General features: G+C 37.9%; 1 protein-coding gene across 10 annotated transcripts in view; it reads left to right on the top strand.

Annotated features, from left to right (window-relative positions):
- Positions 1-14,977, top strand: part of LOC112458021 (rap1 GTPase-activating protein 1-like) — a 95,472-nt gene that overhangs the window by 43,485 nt on the left and 37,010 nt on the right. For all 10 annotated transcript variants that reach the window (XM_025021400.1, XM_025021409.1, XM_025021407.1 and 7 more), the window contains 2 exons: positions 10,744-10,852; positions 11,043-11,135. In XM_025021400.1, coding sequence (XP_024877168.1) covers positions 10,744-10,852; positions 11,043-11,135 — 202 coding nt within the window. The remainder of the gene's footprint in view (positions 1-10,743; positions 10,853-11,042; positions 11,136-14,977) is intronic.

Below are 14,977 nucleotides of genomic sequence, written 5' to 3'. Positions count from 1 at the left end.
AATTCTACATATAATAATCTTGTAAACTTACTAAAAGTTTGATAACCATCTGATTACCATCTGATAATCATCTGATAAACGAAACACGTGACTCTGATTAATCCTATTGTTATATCGTTTGTGTCTCACCGGTATCTCACCTAAGCCAATCAATCTCATGTCTGACGTTAATTCGACCGAGAAGTGAGCTTTTTCACGCACGTGACGGATACGAAGAGCGTTTTGCCGGACTCACTCCCCCACATATCTCGATGGCAACCAAAGATAGGTAATCCACACCGCGTGTTGCACGCTCTGTCCTCGCTTAGCCCTCGTTATAGGGGATGTCATCTGCTTCGAAAAGCCGCCTAGTAAAATATCGTTATGCGCTGCCGCGGTCGCGCACGCAATCGCAATACGATCCTGTGTTTACGACGAGCTGGTGCAGCATTTGTATTCGACTCTCGCGTTCGTTCATTCGTCCGATTTGCATCCCTGCGTACCTCCGCGTCGTATCTTCGTCGGCGAACCGGAGCATTGCTCGTGAGCTCGATCTTGTCCACGAGGGCGATTCAACTCGAGTATAGAAGTATGACTTAGTATGGGATACACGAACGCGTGCATCTCCAGATTTTTGAAAAGGAAAATGTTCGATTGAAGGGCAACGCCTTTATTCGCGATAGAGTACGGGGTAGGAATCCGTTTGCGATTTTGTGTGCTGTGCAGAATACAGCGAACATCCATTGACAATCAACGTATATACACCATCGGAATACGCAATATATGAAATTGTAGATGGAATGGATTTTGGTCTCCCGAACGGAATACGCGGGATGCTCGTAAAACTATAAATAGGATTCCGGTTCTGAATTCGCGAATCACAAATTGCCTAAAGTGGGTTTAATGGGCTGGCTAATCGGCTCCGAGTACTCCGAGAACCCCGCTGAAGGAGACATTCTTCCTTTTGTGTTATTTTTTCGGCCATCGCGACATCGCGTCGATCGTTCGTTCGTCGACACGGTGGGAAACACGTGCGCATAAATGCATCTCGAGTGTGCGGCGGTGATAATGCGTTACACCGCGGCGCTTTAGCACGGTGAATCGGCAGCGAGTGCGAGTGTTCTCTCGAGTGTAGAATTTCGAGGGTTGCCATTGAGAGATAGGAAGGACGAGGAAGAGAGAAAGGAGGCGTGAATGCTCTCTTTGTCGGGATGCAAATGTCAGCGCGATGCCGCGCCAGGGTGCAGCGGCATTATGCCCGATGCACAATGCCGAAGTGCTTATAATAATGGTAATGAGAGGAGAAATACGGTCTGTGCAAATGCAGGGACTAGTCCGAGTGCGCGTGTCGCTAGATAGGCAGACTCCCTGGATCTAGAAGCGAAATGGGGACTTTGCTTGGGGGTAGAAATCAAATTGTCTTTCAAATTAATTTATCATGTTTTCCTGTCTCTTTCTCTATTATTTATTAGTAATCTGACGATATATTAGATTTAAAATATATATTCCAACAATATATTTTATTGTGAATTTATGTAGAGATATATTATGATGCATATTTAATGCATCATAATGGAGTATTATTATAACGCAGTCATATTAAAGTAATAAGTATTTAATTTTGTGACGAGGTACTCGAAGCGAAAAAAAATAAAAAGATATGTGCACTATAATATTATTGCCACTTGTTTACCCGATGTACTCGGAAATATCTATTTCCGGTTATTGCTGCTGCGTCCCTGAGAGACATATCTCCCCATACTCGTGCACTTACGGGGTGTCGCGTATTTTTCCGACGTTAGAGACCGGAGGTAGCCGTCAACGTATACATATAGCCGCGACATATGCTGCCACGCATATATCACGTCTCGTCGTCAACCCCTCGAGCAACCGGGCCCCGGGACCCCGAGACCCCCGAAATTACGAGGGAGTCTGTTTATTATTTTTCTCTCTCTCCCTCTTGCCTCTCGGTCCTCTGTCCAAACACATAACGCCACGCGAACGACAATATTAATCCTCGTTTAATTGTTTTCTTTTCGTGATGCGCGTTTTCCAGGGAAAATAAATAAAGCGACGACGGTTTTCCGAGACTGTATCTCATTATCAGTTTCGAAAGAAAGTAATGCTGAAGATGTTGTTTCCGAATCGAAAAAAGAATGTTATTTTGCGAGGCGTCGAGAATACGTGATTCAACTGATATCGCTATTAGTAGTTGATTAAAATATGTGATACCTGCTTTAATTTCAGATAATTTTACGATATATGTATTTCATTCATAATTTCAAAATTTAGGAGTTTTAACAATTTGAACCTGCTTGCATACGCTTTACGCCACATGCTTTCGTTGCTTTCGCGGAAACTCCATACGAATAAACAAGGAAGTCTCGGATTACGGTCGCGCCAGACTGGGCGGGAATATGTCTCTTTTTCTTATTCGATCTTTGCCTCATATACCACTAGATGCAAAAGGCTGCGGTAATTCTGCGTTACGATCGGACGTATTCTGCACCGTGAGGCTGCATTTGAAGTCTAGCGCGTGGGCGTGACAAAACTACGTGAACGGGACACCTGGCGCTCTTTAGATCGGAATATTTTGCAGAACAATTTCAGATTTCGACGGAACATCTCATTATCTTGATTAAAAAAGCTTTCATCCTAATTTTATTCGCTTAGACATTTTTATTATGTTGAAATACAACATGCATATGCAAACAATTGCATAAAAATCGAGCGGCAAATATTGTTTCGCAATTTATAAAGATAAACGTTTGACTATTTACTGTCTCGATTGTGTTGGATAAAAAAACCGCTTGATTGACAAATGATAATCACCGCATAGCGAATATTCTCGGTATAGTTATGTTCGCTGGCACACATGTCATTCGATTTATTCATCGAGGGGTGACGTACCGTACGATCACCTGGACGTTCGGAAATCGGTCGACGATAGAAAAAAGCGAGACAGTGTCGCTAATATAGGCATATCATAAATCACGATAGACCGACAATGTCAACGTTGATGCATCGCCGTCGCCGATTTATCGATTCGTCGAATTTCCATGCCGCCGTGATGAAGTCGTCGCCGAAAGTTAGGGGAGAGAGAGAAAATTCCGATGATTTTTCGACAAGATAAACTAAACGGAACCTCTGTATATTTGCACCTATATTTGCGAACGAAGGTGCGACGTGATATAGATATCTTGTCGAACGATCGTAAGAATACTATTTTTGTGCATCCCGGGCACAACAAATCTCTTACATTTGTAATTTATAATATAATATTGCTTGTTTATTTTTAATATGTAATAGTTTTACTTTTAATGATAATTATATTTCAAGTGCAAGAACTCTCCCTTCTTGAGTTATATTTTATTGCTTTACATATGTCGCATATTATCGTTTTTATCTTTTCTCGATTAAATCGCATTAGAAGCTTCGTCGTACTTGTACGACGATCGGATTATCCACCGCGTTTACACGAGAAACAGGTACACGTAGATCGGATTTCCACAGCCCAGTTGCTCATCGATACAAAGGGTACCCTCACGTGTCCAACCCTTTTTGCTGCATGCGACATTTGACCCTCGAAGTGGGCTCGAAAGAGATCCATAAAAAAAAACCTTTATATGACTGAGAAAATAGGAGTAAATTTAGAATGAATAAATGCAATATCAATAAAAAATTAAATCGTATAACTTACAGAGAGTCTAAGAAAGTTGAGATAGAAATACTTTTTCAAGGGAGTAAAAGATGGTCCGAATAGCCATTTGGAGCTAGATAGACATGGAGGGGTAGAAACAAAGAGGAAAAATTTTCGTTGCACATCAATCACGAATGTCTGTGAGAATGATGTATACGCGCGCATATGTGTGTGACATGTATTAACATATTCATGCGTGACAAACTGCGCGCGAGGACTTCTTCCTGGACGCATCTGTCCGTCAATCTCCGGGACCCTTTCCGCATCGTGAAAAGTGTGAAACCGGACGGACGAGGCTGTCGAAAAAAAACGAGCGATATTTATTTTTTGCTCTTCTCCCGGCGCGGCGATTTGATCACGTGCGCCCGACGAGATGAGACGCCGAAGACTAAATAAATAAATGAAAGGATTAAATTTCGGACGGTGCATGTTTAAACATTGTTATTCATGTTCAATTATCATTGTTATTAATATTTATTTAACAGTTATCATTAAAAATCATTAAAGAATTATAATTGGTAATCTTATCACATTTATGTACTAAATAAAGTATGTCAGAACTCGAGCCAATGGACAGAGTATCGTTGCGCCCGGCGGATGATATTTCTTTGAGATTTATTGTGTCGGATTCGATCGAAGCGACGTATCGATCGGATAGATCGGGCCTGACCCATGGAACGGCCAGCGTATTACGTAACGGAATTCAGAGGGAATGTTTAAGAAACGCGTGCACGTCGATCAATCGACGAAGATACACGCGACGCGCGTTAGCTATGCCAATGTCATCAGCCTACGAAAGTCGATGATGTAATTAATTTATACATGTAACATTAATTTACACATATATAATGCAGTTGATGCAATTTATTATTTATTATTTATTATAAACTTAATAAATGTAATATAAAATGAAATAATACGCGCAACTGACATATAACACGCGTCAATAAAACTTGGAATGTAATTTCGATAAAGATACAGACCGGCAATTCTTGCTCAAGTTACATAATTACGTGTCGATGTGTTGAAAAAGATAGGACATTGTAATGTCTTATCGTTAATTTATTGAATACGAACAGAGTCGTAGATACAAATCACGCACGCGTTACTTTGTACGCGCCTGCATTCTAGTTGTCTGCACATTTTTGTCGAAAGTGATAAACCCGTTGTATCTACTAAATAAAGACGGCCCCCGCGCGATAACTTTCACGAGATAAAATTCTTGCTTGGGCCTGGGCACGATTTATCGAGCGGTAATCGAGTCGCGGCGATCGCGCGAATTCTCGGATCGTTTTATTTGCCTAGCATGTCTCAATAAATGCAGCTCTTCAAGATACACGTGACAGGTGATTCTCAGCTTTACAAAAAATATATATTTTTTAATTTAATACTGTGACAATCAGCTATGAATAAACGTGATTTCTGACGAGATTGTATTTTTTTTCTATTTTTTACATAAGCAAAATCAGGTTTTCGAAAATAATAGAACAATAACTAGTCTAATTCCAGTTAAAACTCTCATTAACGCTTTGAATGAAATTTGATATTAATTTGACTCACAACAGTCCAGGAAGTATATTTTTTTAAATATTGTACATACAAAGTAGTAATTGTATAATCACGAAAATTTTTACGGAAGTACTTTATATATATTTGTATTAATATAATATACATTTTAATATGTGTTAAATCTTTTTTTTTTTATTATGCTAACGTTTCTTCAGGTATATAATTACGAAAACTCACTGGAGTTTTGATCGTTTTCTACGGGATTTTGGATTGTCTGTCACTCTGTGCGCACATTGCAAAATTGATTTTGCAACACGCAAGTGGCACGGAGTCTGCTGCGGAACTCGTTTGTCCGGTTACTTTCCATTCGCGGGTGCACTTGGGCTCGCGCTCGAATTGATCGTTCGCATTTTTTTTTGTTTTGCTTTCCATAAACGCGCGAGGCCACGGCTCGGAATATTAATCGTTTTTCGGCTGTCGGGACACTCTGGACGGCGTGGATGAGGAATTTCGTGACATCGCGAACCTGTCGCGCGTCACTTCAAAATTGCTGTCAATTTAATAAAACTGAAATAAACGATCTTGAACGTTTCACTGCTCGACGCATCTCGTTAACATTTTTAAATTAAAAATCTTATATAACTTCGTATTTACACGTTGGGGTGCTAAAACGAATATCATTTCACGCTGTTGTTACGCCTACGTTTCCGATTTTTATCCGTGGCCTACATTTGAATAAAAATGTTAAAAAAAATGATGCTATGTTTTTCTTGTTTTTATACATATCTTGTAACTGTTCATCAAACGTTATTTCGCTAAACGCTATATCAAAAAATATTTTTCCATTATTTTGAATAAAATTGTCAATTCCACTCTAAAAATAAGCCTTTAAAAGAGACACGTTTCTTAAAGTATAGATGTTGGAAACGAGTGAAACTCTTGGAGCGTAATCTTTGTAAGTGTACTTAGTACTTACGGGATTACGAACGTGATTATTAGGACGTTCATTCTGGCATGCGCTAATTTTTCCTTTGTTCGTCCTGCGACGAGCGTCCGGTCGCTCTCGGTTCGTCCGAGCTCGTCATTCGAGCGTTTTATCAAATTAACTCGTTTAATTGGGCGCATCCATTATTCCATGGCACCCACGAGGTACGAAGAAATACGATCCTATGGGAAACGCGCGCAATTCCGCGTTGGATCCGAATGACGTAAGCTCTCTCGTTTTTTCATAAACGCAACACCTACGAGAATTTTAAACTTTGGATTTTTTGGATAAAATTCAAACCGGAGGTAATTCTAGCTTGCGAAACTTTTCACTGAAGTGCTTTAAATTATTTTTACTTATTTTGATTGTTAGCGTTGTTTCTTATAGATTTCTAGCTATTTTTATATTGTACAAAATTTGCTATCTTGATTAGAAAAAACATTTGAATAACATGGGTGTGTAAAGACCAGAGCGAAGTAAAAATGTCCGCGAAATTACGCGTTATTATTTCAGCAGACCGGTTAACGGGTGATCTCGTTTGCGTAATAATCGGCTTGGGAATGGGAAACGACAATGGTAGTTGCGACGGAATGCGCTGTCGACTGATAGGTACATACAAACGATAAATGCCGCTTGCAACGAGATTGTCTTGTCCGTCGAGAGTTAACAAATATCGTTGTTAACTGAAAAAGCACCGAGTTGAATTGTGATCGTTAAATCTACCACGATTGTTGCGTCAAAACTTATTTGAAACTTCGGTGATTGATGCTTGGATTAGATCGATGCTGCCATTTCTAGATATTATTTCGAAAGGAACATGATATATATTTTTAACAAATCAATGCATTAAGACAGAGGAATTGTCTAAAACTCTCTTCCCTTTTTTTAAATCAATTTTTCTTTTGTTACCTTTTTTTTTCTTGGCCGGCACTAAACCCAAGTTATGGCAGATATGAGTTACGTTTAGAGACGCAACTTGCAACGGTGGGTCCTTTATGGCATTCGGCCGAGTGTGCCGAATGCGCAATTATCGAACACGACATAACGCCAGCCGCGGGAAGAAAGATCGTGGACTGCTTCAGAAGTGTACCGATTTCTTTCACCAGAAGTACGACGAGACTGCCGGCTCGTCGCTTTCACGAAACTTCTCTTTCGTAATGTCACCCGCAACAATTCCCTGTCATTTCTCGTCTCATTGCATTTGCATGCCGCATCAAACTCTCACCAAATCGATACTATAATTGCATCGATTTTGTGAATACTGACATTCGATCCGACTTCTTCTTGAACACACTTTTCACTTGTCAGTAGAACGAAGTAAAACACTAAATAGATTATAGATGACATTTAAAAAAATGAGATAATATAAAAAACTATGAAATATTATAAATATCGCGCGTGAATTGTTAAAGGAAACTATATTAAGTAAAATATTATAAATCACGATTCTTAGGTAATTTCTATTGCGTTTGCGTAATTGCTAACCTGGGAATCTCTCGCGAATTTAGAATACCGGACTGTGATTGTGAGGCAATCTCTTTCTGTTTTTTCTCGAGCTAAGCGAGGACGACGCAATGAGCCTCGAAGGAAAGGATGTCACCGCCGAGATCGAGAGACGACGTCGTTATCGTCATTGCGGTCCGAAAAAGTCTACAGCTGCTATCGCCAGATGTACCGCTCATTCTCGATTCGGCTCGTCCCAGCTTCGTTTTCACTTCGTACGCGGCTATTCCGAATTAGGCGATCTTATCGAAGACTTAAAACGATGTTCCCAGGAGATCGTTCCGGTCTCTAAATTTATCTCAATCTTCGACTTTAACTTAGCTTGTAGAATGTCCGTCAGAAAGATTGTTTTCCAGCTCGAATTTTTTCGCGTTTACTTATCTTTCACTTAAATATTCATTAATCGGATATTTTAATTGGATTGATTAGATTGCACGTAGTCATGCATCGTTTCGTGCGCATTCTCTCCATTTATTCAACAGTTTAACGCTTCAGTAGATCCGCTCGCCCTTGAATTTTAAAGAATGACCGACGAATCGGCGGCGTAAAGCCAAAGCCGTTCGCGCTTTACGTCTCGTGCGTGATTTTCTCGATCCTCTGGCGAGGCGAGTTCTCTCCGCCGCGCCGCGCCGCGCGCGATAGAAATACGATCATACGAAGCGATTATTTCTTTGCGGCACAGAGCCTGGATAATTGCTATCTCGCTTATTGCGCCTCGGTCTCGCTTGTTGCGTTTTGGTCAGCGAGTATTTGGAATGAACGCAGTGGCGTAGTTCGAGTCTTTTACTGTTAATCTTACTTGATAGAGGTCATTCTTTAGTCTTATCAAGATATGAATTGTTTTTCTGTTACTCGTATGACGAGCGATATCATTAAACAACGTTCATACGAGATTGCCGATAATCCGTCAAATCTGAGGAACAGCAATTTTTTTTCGCATCAATGAAATTGGAAATTAGGAGTCGACCTTATTATAATACGGGCATTTTGATGCTGAAACAGATTTGAACTTTTACTTACTAAAGCCTTTAAAGTAATTATATATGAAACAATTTTTTTACTGATTCAGTTGTTGACTAATCTGATGTGACGCTCCGAACTAGATTAATAACAGGAAAACTTTTTAAAAAATAATATTTCTGTTCTGAGTTTCTCTTTACATCGCATCGGCAGAAAAGAAAAGGAAACTGACTACGCTCCTGATGCAAATTCTCGTCCTCGTGCAGTTAGAGTTGGCAGTTATGCAGAAAAGAGCATTCCGAGTAGTAACTCGGGGCTCGATTCGACAGGGCCCCGGTACCTTATTAGAATTTATATTTCAGAGTATTTCAGGAAATTGCGCGCTGCCTTTCAACCGGGTACTTTCTAATGAATCCGGAATCATTTTTCCTTCTCTTGAGAGAGGTCGTTCGTTAAGTCGGCGACTTTTCATCACCGTAGAAATCTCTAACATAAAATTTCGGAATGTAGGACCGACCCGCTTTTGACATTAACCGCACTTTTTTCTTCCAATATAACAAGTTTACAGTTTGTTGTTAGTTATGCTTATAGCATTAGTGCTTGATTTAATAACATTGATGGTCGGCGTCGTTTTTCCGTCAAAAAATCGCAAAACAAACCGTTTAATTTGTTTCAACTAATAATATCTGGAATATTATCGGCAAAAAATATCTTTTTTTTGTTGTTGTATACATTACTTAATAATTTTATTCGAACAGCTTCGAGAGTTCAAAGAATAAAAGGTTACGCCTGGGAAAAATAATATTTATTGATGAAAATTATTTTATATGATAAGCTTTTATAGACGTAATTAATTTATGAAGAAAATTTATTTATTAATTCTTATTTAAGTAATGTTTATCAATATGTGCACCCTTTGTTTTGATTACTAGATATACAAATTTGCACTCGTCGAACTAATTTTATTAATGTTTCTACTGATATTTTATTCCACGTCTCTTGTAATTATTTCTTCTCTACATGTCTTCTCTGTTTGTAGGAAGTATAGATTTTAATAAATAAAATAATAATGTATAATGTAATATTGAATCAAGGATAGTTCGATGAACGTTGATAATATTTTAGAATACGTACAATTACAAGCAATATACAATAAAAACAGCGTTAATTATTCTAAAATCTAATAAAATGTTATTTATGTTAACAATGAGACATTTATTTAGCTTTGAGAATCAAAGTAAAGTATAAAATATTTGATGTTCTCATAATTATGAGCAATAATATACCTATATATATGTAAAAATAGAGATACGCGGGCAAATTATGCATTTCATGCGTCCTTCACAATATTTTACTTTACCTTCGGTATTTATCGTGCGTTGTTTACCGTAAGTTTTCTCTATCCACGAGATCAAGGACCACAAAGTGCTTTACTCTCAAGATTTACTCACGCGTCACCGCAATATCACAGGCCAATATTACGGGCCACAGAGAAGAGAAAGAGAGATGAAGAGAGAGTGTCTTGTAATAATATCGTGTAACTTACGTACAGGCGAGTTATTACGCGGCGCGGAAATATGTTAATATACCTATTTCTTAATATATAACCGGTAATGATGCACTTTACTTTATGGGATCGCGCGCACAGAACGTGTTCTCGAAACGGCCAATATCTCTCGTGCCGCCGAAGAAATCGCGCAGGATTTTTCCATCGTTATGCGTTTAACCTTATGCACTCCAGGAAATAAGCTCGACCAGGAAGCTGACCGTCGGAAATTTGAAAAAAAAAATTGACAATGTGTCGTCTCGTGCCGCGCCCTGCGATACGAAATATAGGGAATAATAAATATACAGGTCATATGGCCAATCCCAAAAGATATTGGTTTAAATGTATCTAAATAATAATGATTTATAGTAGAATTATTAAGATAGTGGGAATAACAATCGATAAAAATAATTAATCGATAAAATTACATTACAAAAATATACATATATCAAATTAAGCAACAGGGGAATAATAATCGAGTTAATACGTTAGGATTACCTTGAAGGTGCTAATCATCATTAGAAATGAAATCAAGTTTAATATGATTCGCTTATTTTTCAGGAGGCAGCAGTTGGAGCAGCCCGTATACTGCGAGTCCGAGTCGCGGCGACCCATCACCGTGGAAGATGACAAGCAAGACGTATCAGGCGCCAATCCGGAGAAAGTTAAGGTATAAAGTTACGCATTGTCGGCTACGCTAATGGAACGTTTCTAAGTATTATACTTTCCAAGCTAGTACAATTATACATTATACGTATTGATGATTATTGATTTACACTCGCGACAACTAATCGCGTAGCTTTACGAATGAAAGCAAAAGGGGAGGTGAAGAAAAATGTATTCTGAAATATCTGTTGCAGAGTACGACGCAGGATCTATTCGAGTTACTTGAGCGAGTGCAGAGTTCGCGTCTTGACGATCAACGCTGCGTTCTGCCGTCGTACTTTTCTCAGGTATGTGAAAAGATTCATATTTATTCTAAGATTCATTTTTACGCGTTACTGCAATGTCATTATGATGTTATTACGAGAGGAGAAAGAGGAAAAAAAAGAGCGTCTTGTAATAACATCGTATAATTTATATACAGGCGAGTTATTATCCGCCTCCGCGGCACGGAAATGTGTTAATACGTCTATTTCTTAATATATCAAAGCACGTAGATACGCGAATGACACCATAAAGTAAATTATTTAGAAAATCGAAATAATAAAAAAAATGTTTATTTTTTTTTTAACTGTATAAGACACACTATAGAAGGACAAGAAACTTTTTAGAATAAGACTCTTCCTAAAATAACTAATTATAAATAACTCCATATATTTATATGATATATGATACATATTTAAGAGTAAAAATGTTTATGACGTTTTTTTATTTTTATTTAAAACGACATTCCGCGACGTAACATTTACTTAAGTCAATGCGGCATACCGGTGCCCGTATATTCTAAAAGAACTGCTAGCTCCTCGTTATCTAATTTCACGCATTTAACCGTAATTTAACGGAGTAGCTCGAAAGTCTCACGAAAGCTGGTCCAAATTTACGACATTTCATTTCTGTCTCACGCTTTCATGATTGATTTAATTTTCAAGCGTTTCGAAATGACATTGACAAACTGTCTCAACATCGCGACCGAATATTTCGAGCATATCTAATACTACGTAATTCTCACATACATAAATTGTTACGTTACTTTGCGAAAGTGGTTAGAACAAGGAGACCTTTTAATGGAAACACGACGACCACACGGTGATCTGTACTTGTGTTGTAATAGATTTTACATAAAATTTATAGTCAAAGTATCATCTCTTTAATTATTATGTATATGTATCTATGTTATTTTTTCACTATTGACCGCTATTGACGCGATATCTTGCTTGAAAGAAAAAAATAATCGGTTTCTCAATAAATCTTTCCGTGAAAGACAAGAGATAAGCTTTTTTTCTGAAATTGTTCATTCGATTATTCTCAACTTTCCGTTTCTTGCGCGTAAATCTCGCGTGACACTGTCCACCCCCGGCTATGAGAACGAGCCAGAGATGAATGGACGACGACGCGAAAAAGAGGAGAGATAGGAAGAGGCTGAGAATGAATGAACAACGTGATCCGTCACGGCTGCCTGGACGCGGGCGAAAGAACTCGAGACGAATCGCCCGATCGCGCATCACTTGATTTCCTGCGATCGGGCAGAGCCGCGTCGCGTATGGGGCCCGGTACCGCGTCAGAGACCCCGCGTTTTCCCCTCGCTAGAAGGGGCATCGTGGCAGTCACACATTAAATCGGCACGGTACAGGGGAACCTTGCCTTGTCCCCCTTTACTCAGCCCGAAATGGATAAAGAGAGAAACGCGCTTGTCTTCGCCTCGGCTTGCTGGTTTCGCGGTAATTGATTGAACGCCCAACGGGATTAAATGACACCGCGGAGCAAATTATGCGGGATGATGCAGAAAAAGATGCTCTTTTCAACCATTGATGCTGAAAGAACAGCTAAAAAGAAATATTAGTGCTCGAAACATTTGTTATAGCAATGAAATTTCCAAAATTGTAATTGCTGAAAATACTTTTGCATATTATATTATTAAAGGTGATGCTCATGTGACGATGGCTAGGAAATTATTCAAACATTAAATTAATTTTTATTCCAAGAAAAATTTCCAAAAATTTCTCGAGAAGGTATGGGAATAAATAATAAAACCACGTTGCTTCCAGTTAATTTTAAATTTGATTCAAAAAGCACCAGAGGATCATCAATCATACTCAGTTTAATCAGTCGCGACGCTAAGTCGGATCTTCTCTTTCGATCGAAGAAACCAAGCGACTTTTACATTCGTGGGAAAAGTTATCACGAATAACAGGCAAAGAGAAAAAAAAACAAGAGATGTCTGCAGGAAGTTGCGCATATGGGAATTGCTTTTGAGGAATATTGCGCGCCTCTTGCTTTCTTTCTCGCCGGTGAATCGCGATCCGGATTTCAACATACGAATGTAATCATCTGCGTACCACATGCTATCCCACAATGTCGTGAGTCGTGAGAAGCGTTCGCTCCTTTTTACCCGAACTCGCTGTTCTTTTTTCTTCTGCTTTCGCTTCGTGTCTCTGCTTGATCGGTGGATGTTTTTTTGTTGCCGATAATGCAGATCGCGTTGATCGGTCTGATCGGAAAGGTATGTTATCGACGGTACGCATCACTATTCTATATTATCGGCTTAGAAGAAGTTGGTATCGTGATGATCTTCTTTATCAACAATTTAAAAAATATTTAAAATTTTATTGCGTTTTTTATGCGCGAAATATATAAAATTACATTGATCGAACGAATGAAATTGCGGATTATGCAATTTATTCTTCGACGATGAAATTAGGATTAATTTTAATGTTATTCTTTACATAATTTAAACGTCTACACATTTAAACAAACATAAAATAAAAAAATTCTGAAATTTATTTAACTCTCTTTGATTATTGCGAATTAATTTCAATTAAGGGGATCCTGCAGCTGTATGATTTACCGACATTATCGTTAATCGATGGATCTTTTAATTGGCTTTACAGAATTGCAAGTTTTTGGTCTAGAATTAAAGTCCGTACAAAAATCTAGGGTGGAAAACGCGATTTTATATCAAAAGCACCAAAAAATTAAAAATATTACTTATTGGGGCACATACACAGCTGTCACCTGACGACAATATTTGCTTAAAACAAAAATTCTACAGTTTATACGTACATAATGTTTATCATCCACCCTTGGGAAAACATGTAGGAATAATATCGTGTAAATAGAAGTAAGATTCAATGCGTACAAAAAAAGATCCATCTAATAATTATTTTAGTAATGCAAATACGGATGCAGGATGACAAGAAGAGCAGCAACAGTAGTTGCCGGATCTTGCGTAAGATGGCGAGCAATCGAAAAAAGGACAGATGTCATTTCGTTAGACAAAGACAGATATAGGGAAAACAAAATTAGAAAGGTTGACATTATCGACATCGAGGAAGTTCGCCAGTCACTGCAGGATCCCCTTAACATTGCATACAGGGTTGTGCAGTAAATTTCAAGATAAGATATGTTTTATGAGGCTGCTGCTAGATGGCAGAAGAATTCTGTTAGTATGCTAGATTTAACGAATCCGCAGACTCGACTTTAATATGTATATACCTATTGCGGATATTCTCATTTACACATACATTTACACATAATACTTTATATACATTTTTGCAAACCACACATACTGCGATACATATCTGAGAAAAGATGGAAATAAAGGAAAACTAATTTAAGGATAAAATGAGAAAGATACTAAAATCCATGATTGATATAACTAAAGTAGAATAGTGAAAGCTAGAGCTTATTTTTTATTTATATTCTTTAATTTAAAAAAACCAACTTTTTAAAATCCTTATATTTTTTCGTTTTTTCATAGTAATATATTTGTGAAATAATAAAATCATATTAAGTATTTGTTTAATAATTACAGTTCAATTATCGCTTCGATTTTTATAATTATCTGTATTTTGCTTTAGGATTGAAAAGAATAATTAATTATTTATTTAATAATTATGATTAATTAAATAACAATTAAGATATTATGATCGGGAAATCACGATATCGTTTTATTGACTCAAGATAAATTTCTTTAAAGAAAGGTTTCTTCGCTTCTCACGCGAAGACAACGATAGAAATGAATTGCCTGTCATCTTCCATTGTGTTATTTTGAACGGCACATTTGTCAATCATTACAAAAATTTACGAGCATTTCTTAAGTAGTAAATAATTATATGGTTCATTATACGCGAAC

Source organism: Temnothorax curvispinosus, unplaced genomic scaffold (assembly GCF_003070985.1).
Source record: "Temnothorax curvispinosus isolate PA1 unplaced genomic scaffold, ASM307098v1 QBEX01008615.1, whole genome shotgun sequence".
NCBI classification, from domain to species: domain Eukaryota; kingdom Metazoa; phylum Arthropoda; class Insecta; order Hymenoptera; family Formicidae; genus Temnothorax; species Temnothorax curvispinosus.
The sequence above is the reverse complement of the archived record's forward strand: the minus strand, read 5'-3'. Positions and strand labels throughout refer to the sequence as shown.